The sequence below is a fragment of the Homalodisca vitripennis genome, chromosome 2, assembly GCF_021130785.1.
Source record: "Homalodisca vitripennis isolate AUS2020 chromosome 2, UT_GWSS_2.1, whole genome shotgun sequence".
Classification (NCBI taxonomy): domain Eukaryota; kingdom Metazoa; phylum Arthropoda; class Insecta; order Hemiptera; family Cicadellidae; genus Homalodisca; species Homalodisca vitripennis.
Genome location: NC_060208.1, coordinates 207,504,529 through 207,528,138, shown reverse-complemented (window position 1 = coordinate 207,528,138; position 23,610 = coordinate 207,504,529). Strand labels below are relative to the sequence as shown.

At 36.0% G+C, this 23,610-nt stretch overlaps 1 protein-coding gene across 3 annotated transcripts in view; it reads right to left on the bottom strand.

Moving 5' to 3' along the window:
* LOC124355341 (voltage-dependent calcium channel subunit alpha-2/delta-3) overlaps positions 1-23,610 on the bottom strand; it is a 159,895-nt gene that overhangs the window by 111,379 nt on the left and 24,906 nt on the right. For all 3 annotated transcript variants that reach the window (XM_046806438.1, XM_046806439.1, XM_046806440.1), the window contains exon 2: positions 14,459-14,540. In XM_046806438.1, coding sequence (XP_046662394.1) covers positions 14,459-14,540 — 82 coding nt within the window. The remainder of the gene's footprint in view (positions 1-14,458; positions 14,541-23,610) is intronic.

Here is a 23,610-nt window from a genome sequence, read left to right as displayed (position 1 = left end):
TTTATCCAGCCCCTGAGTGATAGTCTTCGCTAACGCTCAGCCAGTAATAGTATTTGATTACGAATACAAACAATCATAATTGGATAAACAAACCAAGAGGGAACGAACCTTCCATTTACGAAACGCCCGCCTAAGTTATAATAATTGAATTGACTTCCAAACAAAACTTTTAAAGCTGGTCATAACATAATCAATATGGATTTGGTGTACGATGTTATTTCAGAAAGTAAAGGAACATAATTTTATTTATTTTTCCGAAAAGTTTTCAATAATTTACAGCCTATTAAATATTTTATACTTTTCAAAATGAAGACAGTAATGGGTTTCTGTATTTTGTAAATTCAAGATGACAGGTAAAACTTAGATTTGGGATCTCGGACCGCGTAATCCTCGAGGTGTTGGAAAAGTGTAAGGGCTGAAATCATAAAGAAACAAGATCTCGTTTTAATGGGCAGAGTGAGGGGGGAAGGCTTAAGCTAGCCTGAATCACACCAACCTTCCCCTTCTTCCCCCCCTTCTCCGGCTTCGTTTATCCCATTCACATAGGTAGCTTAGAACTTTAATTAATTGTCATACGAGTACACGACTTCATCAGATGATAGATTGATTATTCGTTTTATGAAAGTAAAAGGCATTAGATTCATTTACCCTTAGTAATAATGTTATGTCCCTTCCATTATTGGCAAGATATGCGACTTTGTTCTTGTGCGTAGGATTATAAAGTATACAAGTTTTTTGTTAACGTCTCATGTTCTACAGTTTGACTTTCTAATAATTTCTCTAATTATTAACAATTTATACGACTTCATGTCATGTGTAGGATGGTAAAAGTATATAAAATATTGGTTGTAGTGTATTGCTCTATACTTTAAACTAACTGAAAATCCCTTCAAATATTGGCAACTTATACGAATAAATATTATGTGTAGGGTGGTGAAGATACATAAAATATTAGTTGTAGTGTATTATTGCTCTACTATTTACATTGTTCGAAAATCTAGAATAGTGTACAAGTTTACATAGATCTGGCGTGACAGTCAGAATATTCATATCATTTGAACTATACCTCAGATCATTCGGATGTTTAGCACTAACATCGTGATATCTATGGAACATGATAATCTGGTTTGACAATCAGAATATTCATATCATTTGAACTATACCTCAGATCATTCGGATGTTTAGCACTAACATCTTGTTATCTATGGAACATGATAATCTGGCGTGACAATCAGAATATTCATATCATTTGAACTATACCTCATATCATTCGGATGTTTAGCACTAACATCGTGTTATCTATGGAACATGATAATCTGGCGTGACAATCAGAATATTCATATCATTTGAACTATACCTCAGATCATTCGGATGTTTAGCACTAACATCTTGTTATCTATGGAACATGATAATCTGGCGTGACAATCAGAATATTCATATCATTTGAACTATACCTCATATCATTCGGATGTTTAGCACTAACATCGTGTTATCTATGGAACATGATAATCTGGCGTGACAATCAGAATATTCATATCATTTGAACTATACCTCAGATCACTCGGATATTTAGCACTAACATCGTGTTATCTATGGAACATGATAATCTGGCGTGACAATCAGAATATTCATATCATTTGAACTATACCTCAGATCATTCGGATGTTTAGCACTAACATCGTGTTATCTATGGAACATGATAATCTGGCGTGACAATCAGAATATTCATATCATTTGAACTATACCTCAGATCATTCGGATATTTAGCACTAACATCGTGTTATCTATGGAACATGATAATCTGGCGTGACAATCAGAATATTCATATCATTTGAACTATACCTCAGATCATTCGGATGTTTAGCACTAACATCGTGTTATCTATGGAACATGATAATCTGGCGTGACAATCAGAATATTCATATCATTTGAACTATACCTCAGATCATTCGGATGTTTAGCACTAACATCGTGTTATCTATGGAACATGATAATCTGGCGTGACAATCAGAATATTCATATCATTTGAGCTATACCTCAGATCATTCGGATGTTTAGCACTAACATCGTGTTATCTATGGAACATGATAATCTGGCGTGACAATCAGAATATTCATATCATTTGAACTATACCTCAGATCATTCGGATGTTTAGCACTAACATCTTGTTATCTATGGAACATGATAATCTGGCGTGACAATCAGAATATTCATATCATTTGAACTATACCTCAGATCATTCGGATGTTTAGCACTAACATCGTGTTATCTATGGAACATGATAATCTGGTTTGACAATCAGAATATTCATATCATTTGAACTATACCTCAGATCATTCGGATGTTTAGCACTAACATCTTGTTATCTATGGAACATGATAATCTGGCGTGACAATCAGAATATTCATATCATTTGAACTATACCTCAGATCATTCGGATGTTTAGCACTAACATCGTGTTATCTATGGAACATGATAATCTGGTGTGACAATCAGAATATTCATATCATTTGAACTATACCTCAGATCATTCGGATGTTTAGCACTAACATCGTGTTATCTATGGAACATGATAATCTGGTGACAATCAGAATATTCATATCATTTGAACTATACCTCAGATCATTCGGATTTTTAGCACTAACATCATCTATGGACATGATCTTGATTGATCATTCGGATGTTTAGCACTAACATCGTGTTATCTATGGAACATAATCTGGCGTGACAATTTAAGAATGTTCATATCATTTGAAATATACTTTGAATCATTCGGATTTTTAGCACTAACGTCGTGTTATTTATGGAACTTGATAATCTGGTGTTTCAATCAGAATATTCATATCATTTGAACTATACCTCAGATCATTCTGATGTTTAGCACTAACATCGTGTTTTCGTGATCAGAAGGAACCAGACGATGGTGGACCGGAGAAATACAAAAATATCAGAATCTGTTGGCGATTGTAATTAACCCTCGAGACGGGAGGGCAATAGTTCAACCGGGAGCGGGAAAACGGGAAACAATCATTTTCCTGTAAATTAAACGTTTCTAACTCGGGTCTGGTCTCACTCGGTAAGGGGTTGGTGAGGGGTGGGGAGGGGGTGAGGTGGAGCCGAGCCAACCCCCACCGTCTTGCCCTCTTCCGAACGGTTTAATATTAGACAGCCATCTTATACCTACATTTTACCAGGCCAGGGAGCCAAGATATTTGCTCATGCTCGCTTTAAGGATTCAGGACTCGTAAAGTCATACTTCAGTGTGTCCTTTGAATATAAATATCGCTTATAATAATGCCGACTCCTTTACGTCACTACGAGCGAGGTGGTCATATTTTTAACTAAAAACTAAATTAGTTGGAATACATTTCTCGCCTCGAGGCAGTAAAGAGCGGTTGCCATGCGGTTAAAGACGGTGCAGACGGTAAAGATATTGCAGTTGTAATCTTACTTTGGCAAGGGCACAATACTTTTTCATCAGTAATGTCCGTTTCTACGGACAGACACTCCTTACTTCGCTTAGTAAGTTCCTTCGTACAGATTCGTATCCTCGAGGAATAAATTGTGGAATAAGAACCAAAATAAAAAATATATTGGTCGAATTGCGAATATTGAATTAAGCTATGTTTACCTTCCACTTAGTACATCGTCTGAAACCAACCTCACATACTATAGTTACACCGTGACTGTGAGGTTACACGAATACAATGAAAATCTTGTGGGGTTTGGTGGAATAGCTCCTAACACTTTAGTAACACTATCTGTAACTAATGAGGGTTGGAAGATTTGAATCGGGATTAGAAAAGCTTCTTAGTTATTTTCCATGAGCAAAAATGATTTGGTAAAGCATGTAATGCTATTCAGCTTTTTACTTTTATTAATTTTGCTGAAAGTTTAAGGCTCCAAAGTCAGGAATCATATCAGTTTTCAGCCCATCTCTGTGTAGCATTTATGTATGAGTAACATTTCATTATTCATTTCATATTTCATGGGATTTGAATAGTCTCCATTTCTAACACCACAGGGTTATAAAACAGGAATCGTACAGTAAACCAGTTTTTAATTTACCAATATAAAATAACATAAATCACCATTCAAATTCCCTAAAATTCAGTGAAGTAGTTTGTAGAATTTCATGTACTAGACGTACTAAGTAAATTGTACGCTTTTTTAAAGGTGTCGCTCAAGCCATCTGTGGTTATAATAACCAAATATGTATTCCATGGAAAACGATTTATTTCACTATTTCCAGCACTAAATTTGTAATATTTAAAAGACAGAATAAGGTAGTATTTTGGACTAAAATGTACCAATAACTTTCTTTTGTCTGCATCCGAATACAGTAATAATTAATTATGAAATATAAAGAAATAACTGGAAATTCTTGAAAACAGTTCAGTAAAAATTCATTACGAATATTGATAGTGTTTTTAAAATCCAATCAAGTTTTGTTTAAATATAACGAAGAAAATAAGAGAAATAAAATGTTTTAATAAATCCAAGAGAACCTACAATGGTTATAAGCATTTGTAGATAATTTAAGCCATCTTTACATAAAACACTCGAAATAGGACTGATAATACCGGCATTCATCTCCAGAATATGTGTATGAAATATGACAGAAGGGAATGACATGTTTTTTGCAAAAAATCTGATTTCCTCGCGTCATATTTCATTAAAAAACGAACGTCCCCTTAAATCATATTTCATACACACAAACTGTAAAAGAATCCTTGTGAAACCTGTAATACCTAAAAGTTTTAGTCTCGTGCAGGGGTTAAATTTCTTTACTATTTAAATTGTTTACAAAGAAATTATCTTACAGGGTTGGGACTATACAATTGAAAACATATTGCTAAAAAGCAAAAGGTTTTATGTAATTTAACAAAATTACTAATATCCGCTATCAGTATTTGTAAGTAAACAGGAACAAGCAGGTGTCTTATCATTTTTTATCTTTCTTATCTACAGTATTGTTGGAGACTGCACCTGTAAGCGGCTATCTCTGGTCATGTTTCAACACACCAAACATTTAGGAATGCAGTTTTTCATTTGTTTAGTGACAGTGGTGCGTGTTGTAAGTCTTGCTTCACAAGGAAAATGGTTTACAGCCTTCAAGAAAGAGTGGAGATTATTTTTATCTTTGGTTCCGAGAATAAGTGTGCGAATAGAACTGCTAACGCATTCAACACACTACATCCTGGAAGGAATATGTCACCTAGGTATATCATAGATTTTGTTACAAAGTTGACTGAAAGTGGTTCAATTAATAACAAAAAAAGTTCTGGTAACAGAGTTTTTGAAGAATTATCTCAAATTGAAGTGATTCATAAAGCTGTTGAAAACCCTAATACATCCATTCGTAAACTTGCTGTTGAAACTGGATTATCTGTTGGTTCCGTTCGTAAAGCGTTGAAAATTAACAAATTTCGTCCTTACAAAGTCAAAGTTTGTCATGAACTTAATAAAGATAATTAGGACCGTCTGATTGAATTCTGTGAACAAATGAGTGCAATCATTACTGGCGTAGAAAATGTTGTTAAAAACATTTGCTTTAGTGATGAATATACATTTTATGTTAATGGTTTTATTAATAAGCACAATTGCCGTTTTTGGTCAGACCAAAAACCATATGTATTCGTTGAAGGATCAACCCAATAGGCTGATAAAAATAATGTTTGGGCAGGAATACTTGGAGACACTATTGTTGGACCTGTATTTATTGAAGGGAACTTAAATGGAGAATCATACTTAGATTTGCTAGAAAACACTATTGACCCTCTTATTGTGGAAACACTTGAAAGCCAGGTAAATGAAGTAGGCCAGTTAAATTTAGATGCGGATATGTTTTATTTTCAACAAGATTGAACTCCTCCACATTATGCTCTTCCTGTGCGACAATGGGTAGATGAACACTACCCGGATCACTGGATCGGTAGAAGAGGACCAATTGAGTGGCCGGCAAGGTCTCCAGACTTAACACCCTTAGACTTTTTGTGGGGTTACTTGAAATCAGTAGTTTAACACATCCCACTGGTGTCCAAGACTTGAAAAACAGGATAATTTCTGAATGCAGACCTTACCCAGAGATACTTTTAGAAAGGTTAGGCATGAATTTGAAAACAGGTTTTTTTTGCTTGAACAACAATAGCTACTCAATTTGAACATTTTATTTGAAGTTTACAGAGGATTTACAACAGTATTCAGTGAGTCATTTTGTTGTTATTAGCAGTAGTACAGTAGTTTGTAGACTAATAATAGGTTTTTTTTGCTTGAACAACAATAACTACCAATTTGAACATTTTATTTGAAGTTTACAGAGGATTTACAACGGTATTCAGTGAGTCATTTTGTTGTTATTAGCAGTAGTACAGTAGTTTGTAGACTAATAATTGTAAATGTAAGAAATTACACTATTGGCTGATGATACTAAACGCTTGGCCGATTTCAATTTTTTAAACCAAAATGCAGCATTTTTATGAGCTTCAATTTGAGGTGTCACAAGGTACTAGTTGTCATTTCAAAATTTTGGCTTTGGGTACGGAGGGTGCATGGGGATGAGCACCCCCATTTTGAAAATAATTTTTTTGTTCCCCAAATAGTACTATGCACTCCCGTTTACAGAATTTCGATACTTGGACTATGTCTTTTAATACGAGTTTGATGTTTTCAAATGAACACCCTGTATAGCATATTTCAGACGCTGCACTAAAAGGGAAGGTGAACTGGAGCTAAACTCAATATTCACATTGAATCAACCCTTCCCACCATTTCTATGTTATGTATATGTAGTATAATTATTATAATATTTAAAATATTGATTCTACAGGCATTCCCCTGGATACTATATTGAAGACTTAATGTAAAATGCATGGTTGCAATTGTCTGTAAATTCTAAAATACAAAAAATGCCAAATCTATATATTTATATAGATGAATGTTTGCCTGCATGTCCTTTATAGACTCAGAAACTATTTTACCGATCATTTTGAAAATTTGTATGTATATTTATTTTTCCACGGAGAAGGTTTATATGCTATGCCCATTGATGTAACTCACCACCAGGCGGCGCTGCAAAATATAAAAGTTATCAAAGCGCCTGCACATTATAAACAGCAATTACGAGACAGTTACGTATATTAAATAGCCAAACACTATTTGAAGGCGATAAGTATATTTTTCTTTAAAATAAATTTCTGGTTGAACTTAAAGCTTGAGTGTTAGACCACTTTATAGTAAAGTACATGTACGTGTACAGTGGCTGACTTTTGACAGATTTTCTTGATCGTGGCGATAAGGTAAACTCTATATAGGCGTTGAAAATGTAATTCACTTGAACCTGAAGAGCTCATACACGGGCAAAGCTTACGAAAAGCGTGCGAAGCCGCGGGAAACAGCTAGTTGTGTAAACCAAATTGTAGAAATTCGCGTTGCCTAGAGCAATGAAACGTTTATTACATAATTGATATATTCTTTCATTAACATAGAAAATGACTAGTCTCACAGTTTGTAAAGGCGTAGAGAAAGTTCCAAAACATATTCCATTAGGTAACACCTTCCGAGTCAAAAATTCTCTCAGTACAAGATGGGCGACAAAGGCAACCATTGTTAAGTTACATCTAAACACTCTTGAATTAATATAAACAATTATTGTTGCTAAATTGTGTTAAGGAGAAACACAAAATAGCAAAATTGGTGAGGCAAATTAGCCTACTCGAACAAAAGTTTATATTTAACAAAAGGAGATTTCAAGTCGGCAAATGCGGCAAAGAAGATACCATCTAAATGGGTTGCATATGCAGACAAAACCTACTAATTTCAGACTATCTTTCACATCAGAACTAAATTACTTCGCCGAGACCTTCACTGCTCTCATGAATGTGAGCTCGTTTACAGCTTCTAGAAGATATTCAGGCCACTGGCTCGGTAAGTCATTGTAATTTATGCTAGAAGCTACGTTAAAAATGCAAAGTTCTCCCTTTGTAATAATAGAATACCTAATAAGGTAATCAGCCTTTGACGTCCTCACTTGAATAGGGGTAACTAGTGGCACACCTGCACGCTTCGCATGCTAATATAAAGTCCTCGTTAATACACTGCCAAACGGATTTCAATTTTATTAACCAAAAAGATGAATGATTAAACATCGTGACCAAACCTTTTACATTTAAAACATTAAATATAAAATAAGACCATTTGAATGTGTGCTAGACGGTTTTATTATAAATATAAAAATTAAAAGCTTAATGACATTTACATTAAAAATAAGATAAATGTATTTGGTAGAAAGCATGGATATTGTAAAACATATATTGTACCAGTTTCCTAAGTGAAAGCAATATACCGGCCAGTTTTTAATAAAATTATATTTTCGAGGGGAAAAGTAAAATAATTAAATTTTTATTTTTTAAATCTTATTTTTGTAACGATTATAACAGCTATGTATGGTTTCGAAATATATGTTATCACTAAATTACTTTTTCGTGACTTAATTGATAGTAATGAGTAATTAGTACTTCCAAATTAAAAATATGGGCATGTCCTAAGATACTGTAACGCATAGTGATTATAACGATCTCGTTAAATTCTACATATCCAAATGCAATATTTCATTTTAGTTCCCAAATATGAATTAAAGAAAGAATATCAAATATATTAGGCTGTTACATAATTACTGTTATGATTAACGTAGGGATTTGTATCACTCTAATTGAATAAAACGTTACAGTATTATCCTGTTTAAAGCGTCCTAAAACATCGATATTCAAAGTTTAGCTTGGGATAATAGATGGTATGAAAGTTAAAATTTTCACAGATGCTTCGGTTATCGATTTGAACTCACAGGGCGCGCGCGGAGGCGGCTGTGGAAACAGTAATGTTAGAGTAGTGACTACTGCGGCCTCTTGGCTCACAGCCAGATCCTCCTATACCTTACTCTTTACCTCCTTCACACTTCAGATCTGCCTACCCTGACGAGTTCCAGGCGTCTACAAGAGGTCATAGACTCACAGGACACTGGCGATGTCTATGTCAATAGTAGTGAGTACTGCGGCCTCTTGGCTCACAGCCAGATCCCCTACACCTTACTCTTTACCTCCTTCACACTTCAGATCTGCCTACCCTAACGAGTTCCAGGTGTCTATGAGAGGTCATAGACACGTAGGACACTGGCGATGTCTATGTCAATAGTAGTGAGTACTGCGGCCTCTTGGCTCACAGCCAGATCCCCTACACCTTACTCTTTACCTCCTTCACACTTCAGATCTGCCTACCCTAACGAGTTCCAGGTGTCTATGAGAGGTCATAGACACGTAGGACACTGGCGATGTCTATGTCAATAGTAGTGAGTACTGCGGCCTCTTGGCTCACAGCCAGATCCCCTACACCTTACTCTTTACCTCCTTCACACTTCAGATCTGCCTACCCTGACGAGTTCCAGGTGTCTATGAGAGGTCATAGACACGGAGGACACTGGCGATGTCTATGTCAATAGTAGTGAGTACTGCGGCCTCTTGGCTCACAGCCAGATCCCCTACACCTTACTCTTTACCTCCTTCACACTTCAGATCTGCCTACCCTGACGAGTTCCAGGCGTCTATGAGAGGTTATAGACTCGCAGGGCACTGGCGATGTCTATGTTAATATCAGTGAGTTCACAGCCTCTTGGTTCACAGCCAGATCCCCTACACCTTACTCTTTACCTCTTTAACACGTGCTACAAATCCTTTTTTCGGTTTAATGAAGTGAACGTTGATTACATTTAATTCACAAAGCGGTGCATGCATGTACTTGACAATCACAAATATGAGCCATTCTATGGATAGATGACCGGCTGAACAGAAGGGTTAATATTACAGTTACTGTAGTGTAAACCGGATTTGACTGTTGGAACCAAAAACAAAAGGACTAGAGAGGAACTTTCTGGTAATCTCCCCATCTTAGAAGAAGGGAAGTCTGTGTGAAGGAATTTCTTCCTTTCAGGAGACGTTTAATTTTCACAGAAAGTCAAATAAAGTCTGTTAATTATAATAGTGTAGTTTTATTAATTCCCTGGTAAGATAAAATGTTATCTCTAGGAGAATTCACTTCTGGCTGGTGTATACCTTCCCGATGAACCTACACTGGGTACAGAAAAAAACGACGTGTCACTTAATCTGGGCAACCTTGTGGATATCCAGGAGCGGGACATCACTAACCGCAAATGTCGATATTCTGGGGTACAAGGATAGATCAATAGGTCTTGTCTACTGCGGGAGATGACTGTTGGAGGTGGTGGGGATTGTTCCCTAAGAGTCAAAGGTTCTCGCCAGTCTAGACAAGAGTGTGCCACCCCTGCCTGCTTTGACTGGAGAGGCTAGTTCAAAGCTGGCTTCCCTTTCATCCGAAGAGACATGCCCTAAATCCTTCCACATGGATCTTGACAAGAGGCGAATCCTACCCCTAACCTTACCCATCCAAAATATCCTGTCACTACGGAAGCAGCGCAAAGGTTCTTTTAGGATAAGTGCAGTTTTGAAGATTTTTGTCCTAAGAGAACAATAAAAGATCAAATTTTGTAGTAGTGGCCACCGAATAACACCTAAGTACCAAGAGTGTTTTAAACACATTAATTTTCTTTAATTTTGAAAAGTATGTAGAATACGACCAACACTCTATTACTACCCCATACAATTCAATGGGTATATTCAAACCAGTCCGCTCAGTTTAGAATTGATGTATTAGTCAGTATAAAAGCGGAGTTTAACGGGATTGCAGCACGATTTGTCTCTTGCCTTGGATATTTTAATAAGTCACTCCAAGTTTTGCCTCAGTGAAACTCCCCCGAGTAGAAACTCTTGTAATAAAAACTTGGACGCAATTTCACGTTCTAACGACAAAGAAATTATGAAACGTACAACTCGGTGTTGTTTAATGAATGCATTTAGACCCTTCTTTTCAAGTCCTTGTCGATTTTTGTAAACTGATTCTTAAATTGGTTGGATGAGCCAGTTGAAGTAAGTTTCGTTTTATTCCTTAGTAGATAACAAAGATCGGTTGAGAGTAAATTTGCATTGTACCAGCACGCAGCCTAGTTTTCCTGGAATCGATAGAGGAAATTTATCTACAATCTAGTTAGTTTTGGTAGAGATAAGGAGTACCAAGAGGATTAAAAAAAATATCAAACTGTGTTTTTCTCAGATCAAAACCAATATCACCATCAGCCAACGCGTGTAAAGAGATTGAAAGTCACTATTTATAGCAGTATAGTTGAATTTGATATGGTTCGGTTTAAGCTAAATTAAATTTTATTTACGCGTTTGAGAATTAGAGGGTCAAGTTAAAATGTGATCTTCACCGTACAATTGGGACATAATAAAACTGAAATTGCAAAATTTATATTATTTTTCCTTAAGTGCTTTAGATTTCTATTTTTGCAGCTGAATTTAAATACGGATTGCGGGTCTTTCTGAAGGATTTATCAGGATAATGACTGGGTACCGTACCAAAAAAGTGATGGATAATACAATATTAACACTCACCGACATTTAAAAATGTATTGTAATTGAAAAGTAATAACTTTAAATCGATATTATATGGTTATATTTAGCTGTCAATATTACTTCCTAATGTTACTGTTTGCGAGTACAGATTGTCCCAATAATAATGATAATTAACCGTATAGTATAATAAACTATATTAAGTTATATTTTCTACATAGTGTTTATGCTGGTGTGAAAAGTTATTATCTACTGATAATTCAATTTTGAGAAACCAAATTGGGCAGACAACTAAAGAAACGATTCTAAAATATTTCCCCAGAAAGCAGAAGTATTAAAAGATCATTAAACTTAAATTAAAAGCGAAAATAAATGGAAATCCTCTATAATTTGCAGTTTGACTCCGTCAAAATGAAGTATTAAATTCAGTTATAAAACAATTGACAGGCTTTTAACAGTTGTCTGAAAGTAAACTCCACATTATACGAAATTACGACGATGTTTGATGTATAATATAAGTATGATTTATGTAGTCTGGTGCAGAGTCTGTGATTGCAAATACTACTTTATATTCCCTTTGTATACATCTACTCTTGAATAGTATTACTCCTCCCACTCTCCTTCTTTCCTTTACATTCCTTTATATTCTCTGTCTGAATCTATTTCATTTAAACGGATGTTTTTAGACACAAATCGTTTAAAAATAAAGACTATAAGGATGCAAAATTGAAATAGGCAAGTTTCTTGAAAATAATCAAAGGTACACCACACCTCTAATTTTTAAAATTCCTTGTATATTTCTTGTGCATTGATATTTCAAAATAACTTATTCTCTTCTGCAGGTTTGGATGCAGTCAATGTGTGCTCGAGGTGATCCGATAAGTGACAATATCAATTTTTATCTTACTTGATACCAGGACTAGCGGAGTAAGATCATAGTTATCTCTCCCGTTATTGCCCACGGCACCAGAGCTGCTGCAATGATATGTGCTTAATGTCTTCTACTGGCAAAACTAGAACTGGCGTATTTAGATAATAGCTATCTCTCCTAGTACTACATCATCGGCACTACTGCTGCCACATTAAAGGTAGCAAATGTTTTATACAGGGTATTCAAGGAGTAGCGCAGTTAGATCGCAGTAGTCTCTCCTGGTATGAGCTCCTAGCACTAGAGCTGCCGTGATGATATGTGGTAAAAATTCTCTACTGAACATACCAGGACTGACGCAATTATGTCGTAGTTGTCTCTCTTGGTACTAGCTCCTCAACACTAAAGTTACCTAAATGATATGTGGTAAATGTCCTCAACAGTATATACCAGGACTGACGCAATTATGTCGTACTTGTCTCTCTTGGTACTAGCTCCTCAACACTAAAGCTGCCTCAATGATATGTGGTAAATTTCCTCAACAGTATATACCAGGACAGACGCAATTAGGTCGTAGTTGTCTCTCTTGGTACTAGCTCCACAACACTAAAGTTACCTCAATGATATGTGGTAAATGTCCTCAACAGTATATACCAGGACTGACGCAATTATGTCGTAGTTGTCTCTCTTGGTACTAGCTCCTCAACACTAAAGCTTCCTCAATGATATGTGGTAAATGTCCTCAACAGTATATACCAGGACTGACGCAATTATGTCGTAGTTGTCTCTCTTGGTACTAGCTCCTCAACACTAAAGCTGCCTCAATGATATGTGGTAAATGTCCTCAACAGTATATACCAGGACTGATGCAATTAGATCGTAGTTGTCTCTCCTGGTGCTACCTTCTCTGCACTAGAAGTGCCGCAGTGATATGTGGTAAATGTCCTCAACAGTATATACCAGGACTGACGCAATTAGATCGTAGTTGTCTCTCCTGGTGCTACCTTCTCTGCACTAGAAGTGCCGCAGTGATATGTGGTAAATGTCCTCAACAGTATATACCAGGACTGATGCAATTAGATCGTAGTTGTCTCTCCTGGTGCTACCTTCTCTGCACTAGAAGTGCCGCAGTGATATGTGGTAAATGTCCTCAACAGTATATACCAGGACTGATGCAATTAGATCGTAGTTGTCTCTCCTGGTGCTACCTTCTCTGCACTAGAAGTGCCGCAGTGATATGTGGTAAATGTCCTCAACAGTATATACCAGGACTGATGCAATTATGTCGTAGTTGTCTCTCTTGGTACTAGCTCCTCAACACTAAAGCTGCCTCAATGATATGTGGTAAATGTCCTCAACAGTATATACCAGGACTGATGCAATTAGATCGTAGTTGTCTCTCCTGGTGCTACCTTCTCTGCACTAGATGTGCCGCAGTGATATGTGGTAAATGTCCTCAACAGTATATACCAGGACTGATGCAATAAGATCGTAGTTGTCTCTCCTGGTGCTACCTTCTCTGCACTAGATGTGCCGCAGTGATATGTGGTAAATGTCCTCAACAGTATATACCAGGACTGATGCAATAAGATCGTAGTTGTCTCTCCTGGTGCTACCTTCTCTGCACTAGAAGTGCCGCAGTGATATGTGGTAAATGTCCTCAACAGTATATACCAGGACTGATGCAATTAGATCGTAGTTGTCTCTCTTGGTACTACCTCCTCTGCAACACTAAAGCTGCCTCAATGATATGTGGTAAATGTCCTCAACAGTATATACCAGGACTGATGCAATAAGATCGTAGTTGTCTCTCCTGGTGCTACCTTCTCTGCACTAGATGTGCCGCAGTGATATGTGGTAAATGTCCTCAACAGTATATACCAGGACTGATGCAATTAGATCGTGTTTGTCTCTCCCAGAATGTCACACTACCGTGAATATCGTGATGACACTAAAAATGTATGCTACAGTGATAAAAAGGTCACTTGGTTAAAGCATACCTCTAGAACGACAAGGTTTATAGAACAGTAAAGTTTCAGTGCAATGTTTCTAAAATATCTTGTTAGAAGCTAACAATCAAAATTATTATTAGTAGAGAAATTGATGAACTTACCCTTTGTATTTCGTTCATTTTAGTGAACTGTCTGCCAAACTCCCAAAGATCAACTCCAAATTTGAGGGCCCAGTTTTTCACTCTGAAAAATAAAAAAAGATTATTTTATACATAAATTGTATAAACTAGCATCTTTTACAAATTCTACACGTTGTCAAGATTATCAGCGTAGGATGTGAAATATAATTATTGTTTTCATGATATTAAATTAATATTTTCTCTTTTCTTATGTTTTAATAATGTGCTGTAATTGCAATTTGTACGACTTTACAAGCCTATACAAACAGATGTGATTTCATTTTTAAACCATCAACCGAAGAAAAATATTTCCAATTTGTTAAGTTTGTTTCGGAAATCCGATAAAAAATGTTTTCTCAAATTCCATATATACTCCTAATTTTACCATTTAAACTAATTAAAACCAAAAATATGTCGATTAATTGACGCGACCAACGGCTTGGAGTGGTGTGCACAAAGATGTGCTTCACGTCTTCACGTTTTACATGTTTCGACAAAACTTAATGGAATTCGATACGAAAGTTAAAATGATTTTGTAAGTAATGAAAATAATTGGTTTCAAGCTTTACGACAACAATGGACTGTTCGAATAGATAACAGGTGTTGATAAGACGAAGAACCACGGACACAATCAATGCCGTAATATAAACAGTTTATGGACAGTGAACATTGAATAAAAACCTGATCGATAGAAGATGAACTAAATGAGATCGCACATACCTCCATATAAACGTTTTTTTTTTATCACTTCGGAATAAATAAAACAGTTATGAAAGAATAGGTAGAGTTCAGGAACACCCTCCATATAATGAGATAAATCAGACCTAACGTAACATCTCACAGTGGGGAGAGGATCTCACTGACAAGTCCTTCTAACAACAGAAACTGAAGAAATCATTACAAGCAAGGGGGACTCTTACTTTTATATTTCTATTTCGCGAGCGTATTAAATTGATGATAGCCGTAGATAAACTCTCCTCCAATGTAATAGATTTCTCTAAAATACTTTAACTCCATTCTTTCACTGCTTATTTAAGTAATAACCCCTAATGAAACATTTGTTTTGGGTGAAACTTTTCTAAGGCTTTGTATTAAATAGACATTTCACTGTCCAATACTATTATGATGTGTCTAGCAATGCACTGGACACATAATACAGAGATAAAGATGGGAGAAGAAACGAGGTAATTATATTGAAAATATTTCTAAACCTTATTGGTATTAAATAAATTCAGGACCTGTGTAAGAGGTAACCAGTTGTACAGCTATGAAGTGGAAAGGTGAAGAATAAGGATAGAAATGTGAGACCTAAAACATGTTCCAAAGGCAGATATAAAAGATGGCAAAGTAATGGTTAAAAACGCGTGCTCTTTCCTATTTCAGAATAATTTCACGCGAAAATTCTCTCTGGAAAAATTGCAAAAATGCAAGAATCAAAATCATCTCAAAATCGAAAAATTCCTGTGGGGCACAAACAAACTAGTGGCCAACGAGTGGGCCGTTGTAGGAAAATCAGCAATAAATGATCATAATTGCAAACGAGTCGTTGATGGCTGTGTGGGGTTTACAGTGTGGGTGGCCAACCCCTCTAACTCCTCTAACTAACTGTGGGAGGAGAGTTCCGGGAGTGTGGGTGTTTGAATTTACACGTCTTTTATTTAATTAATTGGATATATAGAAGTGTATTCTGGGATATGTGCTTAAGGCAAATAAAAAGATATGTACTAAGGGAAGAATTGAAGTTCACATGGTTCCTAGTAGTTGTATGTAAGTAATATAGTTTAAAGTTTGTTATTGACGATGGAAGGTTTGAAAGGATAACAGGATTTCGGACATTTGCCATCGCTGTAGGTTATAAAAGATACAACACAACGTTTCCAGGATTGGGATCTATCCTCTTCGTCAGGATCCTGTGCAGTGACAACGCCTAGACTGGACTCCAAGCAGCTTTTGGGTATGTTTGAATTCTATTCTTTCTCTTCTTTACTTCTTTCTGTTCGTTATTTTTGTTTGTATTAATACCTCTCCCACCTGACGAAGAGGATAGATTTCAACCCTCGAAACGTTGTGTTATACCTTTTATAGCCTATATCGATGGCAAATGTTCGCAATCCTGTTATCCTTTCAAGTCATTTGGGCTGGAGAGAACATAATCAAGGTGTGCAGTTTAAAAATACTTGAAATCTTTGGATCTCTTTAGGCGAACATGACTCCTGAATCATGGAGTCAAGTCTGGGACAGCGTCAGGTACCAGACGCTGCAATCAAAGGAAGGTGAACTCGAGCTAAATCCAAAATTCAATTGAATCAACCCTTCCTACCATAGCTACGTTATGCCTGCTTAGAGATCGTGTTTGTCACATAATAGTGCACACAATTGTGTACCTGACGAGACATGAGAGTGCCACTTCACCTATTTATAGTGTCTCTGATGTCGAAACGATGTAAATGTTTTCTTTTGAGCTTCACTGTGGCGAACATGACTCCTGAATCATGGAGTCAAGTCTGGGACAGCGTCAGGTACCAGACGCTGCAATCAAAGGAAGGTGAACTCGAGCTAAATCCAAAATTCAATTGAATCAACCCTTCCTACCATAGCTACGTTATGCCTGCTTAGAGATCGTGTTTGTCACATAATAGTGCACACAATTGTGTACCTGACGAGACATTGAGAGTGCCACTTCACCTATTTATAGTTGTCTCTGATGTCGAAACGATGTAAATGTTTTCTTTGAGCTTCTTTGTCGTGGACTGTCTTTGGATCTCTTTAGGCGAACATGACTCCTGAATTCATGGAGTCAAGTCTGGGACAGCGTCAGGTACCCGAACGCTGCAATCAAAGGAAGGTGAACTCGAGCTAAATCCAAAATTCAATTGAATCAACCCTTCCTACCATAGCTACGTTATGCCTGCTTAGAGATCGTGTTCTGTCACATAATAGTGCACACAATTGTGTACCTGACGAGACAATTGAGACTGCCACTTCACCTATTTATAGGTGTCTCTGATGTCGAAACGATGTAAATGTTTCGTTTCGAGCTTCTTCGTCGTCGACTTTCTTTGGATCTCTTTAGGACTGACTCCTGATTGGATCAAGTCTTTAGACAGCGTCAGATACAGACGCTGCAATAAAAGGAAGGTGAACTGGAGCTAAACACAAAATTGAATTGCATTATCCCTCCCAACCAAATATCTACCTTATATCTAACTCAGTGATTACTTTATTATACAAAATAATTGTTTCCTCAAAAAAAAAAATTTTTTTTTATAAAATAGCTGAACGCAGAAAATTCTTATTTTGTAAGTAGCACTTCACAGTACGTACGTTTACAACCAAAAGAGGACTGTGGTTGTTACAAAACTAATTTTGATAAAGTCTGTGTGTTTTTAGTATGAAAGCACCTTCCGTTTAAACGTTTATATAGAATATGATATATAACGAGGCTAGGGAAAACAAGGACTGTCAAAAAAACCCAAACAAATTGAAAGTAGGGACAAACATTGATACATGACAAATAACTATGGATGTTGTAATAAGGAATCCTTTGCTGTAAGCATTATGCAACCTACGCTCGTTTACAGCATATAGTAATCGAGAGTATTTATATAATTGGCTGAGCTTTAGCGAAGCCTATCACTGGAGGAACAGGAAAATGTGAACTGGAGAGATGTCAATTTTGTGTATGCGATCAAACATTAAGCATCACGACATTGTGACGTTTTCCTTTAAATCGTGTATTGAAAAGCAACTGAATGTTCTCAATTTTATCGGCGTTATTGATTATCCCACCTTTGAGTCGATGACGGCCACATTGCGGCCGGCTAGCAATCATCAGTCAAGATAAGGCCGGCTGGCGGGCGGGGTGGCGGGACCAGAGTGCCACGGTGGCGGCAGAAACTTGCCGCCGCTGCGCAACGCCGCGCGCCATGCCGCGTCGATCGTGTTCCCACAATCGATTCTCCCAACATCGTTGCCGATATTGCAACCAGGTATTGCACTTCTAAACAAAGTTTTTGTAAAAAAAGTTCCTGAAACTTTTTATCTCTGTCCTATTTGTGACACGACAATAGTGTATTATACTGTGAATAAAGAGTAGAAAAGTGTGTGATTTTCCTGTACAACTGTATTGTCCGGTTACAGATTGCTATAGAATTTATTTATGTTGTTGAAATAAGTTTAAGTAATAAATAGTAGAGGGTGGTTAAATGTAAAACTTAAATGTTTGGTTATTGTAACAATATATATCATAACCAACCGATTAAACAAAGAAAGTAGAAAAAATATTACAAAATAATGGTCACTTGGAAGCGAACGGGTGATTTGATTCAAGTTCCATTCAGTTGTTTAGTTTCAACTGACTCATACTAACCTCAGAGCTGCTCCCTAAGAAACACTGTAATTTCAAATTTCAGGCATATGCCTCACTGGTTTTGGGTGTTTAAAAAACTGAAGACTAACGGAAAATTCATATACTATTTGGACATAAAACGGCAAACTAACTTGCATTTTTAGTTTGTAAAATTTTGCAGTTGAATTGATTTGGATTCTTGGTGGGTTAAAGTCTCACTTTTTGCAGCTTCTTTAAAAGGTTTCCAATTCCCCATTAAGTGTTTTTAATAAAAAATAACCTGTAATCTGTTATCATACTTACTAAAATATCAGTTATCTATCATATTCACTTAGAGTCACTTAGAAGAACGATAACCCGTTCAGTCCCTGGTATATTCCGATTTATTGCTTTACTGTGATAATTTTAATGCTGAAATAGTAATTCAAACAAAAACTCTCTGTGTGATTAGCAAGTATTTCTAGTTTCCAAACGGTCTCACACGAATGCTAGCCAACAACGAACGAAAACAACCCTCGACATAGTGTCTGTATCGTAACAAAATAAAAGTCTAGAGTGTCTCAATATAAATGCGTGAGAGATCTGTCACATATTATAAACCCATTTAAATAGATATATTTGTATAAAAATAGTTAGAGTCTGTGGCAAACCAACGAAATCTGAGCAGGTTCTCAACTACGTTTAACTAAAAACAGTAAGTGCTGCGTTATTTATGTATCACAATATCCATGATTTTTATGGGACTCCAAATAGTTATTATTAATAAATTACTTTTAACACAGAACATATATGCTCTAAGTTTAACCCTGTTTTCTTTATCTGATTATTCTACTTCACAACATATCACGTTATCCTTAAAAACCAGTATAACTGGTTTGAAAATAAATTAAGGAATGCAAAAATTTAGGTTTATTTATTTATTGATGCTACAAAACAGAAAATTCCAATTACATTGCATCATTTTACATATAATAATTATTACAAAAATTTATTAAATTCGTACACTATTAGCTTACACAGAAATAAAGCTGTTATAGATATATTGACAAGGAAATTTAGAATAACAGACAAAGAATGTTTTGATAAAGAAGTAAAAGTAAATGAACAAATAATTACAATACAATAAATCATCTCTACTTATGTTATACAGCTTACAATAAATTAATTTCAACAATTTAAATTAAATATACAAATCGGGTACATACATTCTAATTTTCCTATTGAAATAAGACAGGACAGAAGAGAATAATCAATATTTTCAGGTAGAGCGCTGCGCATTATCACATTCAAAGGAGCGCTAGCCCCCTAAATGTAATTTCCTAAATTAAATTTAGGAATGTTAAATTAATTAGGTAACTGTAATGGGAAATACCGACGAAGAACTCATATAATAATATGGACAGTTTGACACAAAAACAAAGTTTGCCTTAAGTTCCCTTAAGAGTTTTATTACTTAAGTAAGCCACAGACGGAACGGAGTTGGAGGCATTTTGAATGACTCAATGGCAGGGAGAGGAGGCTATCTCCAGCTATCATCGATTTAATTACCCTGAGCAGCGAGGATGGGTGAGTTCGGGTTGGGGGGTGAGGGGGTGAGGAGCAGTGGAGAGATATTCAAATCAAATGATATCAAGAGGGGTGTGGTTTGGACGTTCCTTCAACCTAGTTTGTGAAGAGGATCGCGGTCCACTGTGAAAAAGGTGTTGATAATTATGTTTTGAAACATGCTTAAGCATATTTTCATGAGTATAAAAACGTTTATATTTCTGACTGACGATCATTTTAAATAGGTCCTCCTAGATCCAAAGGTTTATCTACCATACCTAGAAGAGATATGTAGGCCTATTTATTTTGTATATCAACGTAGTAATGCTCAGATAAGCAAATACATATATACAATTTATGACTCATTGATATCATTTTGGTTAAAACTCGTGGAGTGATAAAAATCTTCATTTTTGGTTTCACGGAAGTTACTCTGAAGGGCTATAATTTTGAAATGAAAAATATCCAGTAACCACCTAAAACCGATTGCACTGGTGCAATGCGTTTAAACAAACCACCGCTATTTATTCTTTTTCCCTTAAACACAGTTCGTATCTCAATGTAATTTTACGTTAAAAATCTTCTTCTCATCTCTATTGTAGATTTATAGCTAAATATTTTAACAAATAGAAAACTGTATTTCAAACATACGGACCTATTCTTTTTGTGGCCCCTTCCGTCATTTCCACCGTTCGGAAATAATTCTGTACGAATACAACAGAACATAATAACCACGCTGAAGATCTTAAGATATCCATTCAACAATACTTTCTATGCATTTTTCGGAAGTTTAATGAAAGTTGAAAACTTGTTTTAAAAATATTAAAAAATCAACTGCAATATACTTCATTATTAATGAATATACGACACAAAACAATTTATGATCACAGTGCTTATATTAAACTGCATGATTTTATGTTGGTTTGATGAATTTCATTTACTATAAAATGTTCGAAAGAGTCACCTACAAGTGATTATCATTGGAAATATATCATTGATGGTCTTGTGATTATGTGGGTGTACTATCGAGTGTGTGGCAGTTCCACGATACCTGTGTGGGTGCATGTATATAATACACGGAACACAAACAAGGTGTTGGGAGATTTACATAATAGTTTATATAAATAGAGATATACACAGGATAGAAGGGAAGGGAGTTCAAGCCATATGCTTAAAAATAATCAGATACAAAAGCACGAAAGGGTTAAGCATGGAAATATTTATGGAAAGAGATTTCATTTATACACGTCATGGAAAATTACATGTCAATAAATTTGTATGAGTCAGCTCTTTTGCTTATATTTCGAAAGTATCACACATTATTAACAATTAAATTTATTCGGTTACAAATAACACATTTTATTCTTGTAAACGGAAAAAATATTTAAGAACACTTACGTAATTGGTATCAGTCACAAATGGAATCCCCTTTTAAACTCTCTGTGAAAACGTATCTAGCGTTCACATTTTATCGGCGTCATTGATTACCATCCGACTTTCTTTGGATCTCTTCAGACGAACATGACTCCAGGTTCCAGGAGTCAAGTCTGAGAAGGCTTCAGATACCAGACGCTGTAATAAAAGGAAGGTGAACTGGAGAGGTATGAATAATTTTGTGTATGCGATCAAACATTAAGCATCACGACATTGTGACGTTTTCCTTTAAATCGTGTATTGAAAAGCAGCTGAATGTTCTCAATTTTATCGGCGTTATTGATTATCCCACCTTTGAGTCGATGACGGCCACATTGCGGCCGGCTAGCAATCATCAGTCAAGATAAGGCCGGCTGGCGGGGCGGGGTGGCGGGGCCAGAGTGCCACGGTGGCGGGTAGAAAAGCGCCTCTCTGACTTGCGCCATGGGCAATTTGATTCTCCCAAAACCGATTCCGATATCGCAGCCTCTTAGTTTTAAGTTCTCTAACAAATTCAAATTTTCCATTTAAATGGCATACAGTTAAGAACATTTACCATCGTTCAGTGATACAAAAAAATCAGTAACACTACGTTTCGAGATCTGTAATCCGATCTCTTCTTCAGGTAAATAACTAACCTAATACATAATGACGACAAATGCAGACCCGTTGTAACCTTTATTCTGTAGTTCAGTTTTAATTTGTGTTGTGTTTTAGTTTTTTTTATTAAGTGCATGTTTTTCAGTTTGAAGTTGACACACAGCGTGGTGGTTGTGATTCCTGACTTACACGTGTCACAACGCTCTGGTATGATTTGTTTATTTTAACCTAGTTTGTAATTGTGTTAGGTTAGGTATTTACCTGAAGAAGAGATCAGAATGCAGATCTATAAACGTAGTGTTACTGATTTTATTGTATCACTGAACGATGGTAAATGTCCGGAACAATTCTGTTTCCTTCACAACCCTTCCATCGTCAAAAAATAACTTTAAACAAAGGGTATACAGTTACATCTAAGAATAAATATGTAGCTCAATATTCTATGACTAAACTGAAATTGTTCATGCTTCATGTGTCGTTAGGTTATATAGAACGTGCCAAATCATACCTTATTAATTCCAACAAAATGTAATATAGCTACAGTAGATATGTATTTCAGCCTAATACGATTACTTTAGGTGACACTACCTGGTTTTGTAATATTGTGTCAGTACGCCTTTGTAATATTGTTATAAAATCCTCCCACTAGAGGAAGTTTTAATTATAAAATAATATGGAACAGCCAATCAAAGTTTGGAAAGTTCATGTTTTTTTAAGATGACTACAATTTACCTGAGAAATGCTTGCAATATCCATGAAGTGGGATTCAAACCTATTTGCACATCTTATTGACTTCCACGAGAATCGAACCCGGGACTTCTCGTTTAGGGAGGGTCTTATATTACAGCGTATCCTAACAGATAACTAGTTTTAATCACTACTAACTTATAACAAGGCGGTGGACTCAATCACAATTTACGGGATGTTTTTGAGCCTGGCTTTATCCCTCAGACGTTTGTACTCCTCTAATCCTCGGTTTGTCAGCACACAGTCTTGAGACAAGAAAGCTTTTTTCAACACAAACTAGTCATTGCAAACAAATGGGGAACCCCATGATTGGCTTACCCGCCTAACAGCAGTGAGAGACAAATTTTAATGAATGAGATTCATATAAATAAGTTCTACATGTTATGTAGGAATGGAAACCATCAGCACAATTGATTATTTCCATACAATTCAATGTCGTTTAAGAATAATAACACTACTAATAATGTTAGATCATAACTTG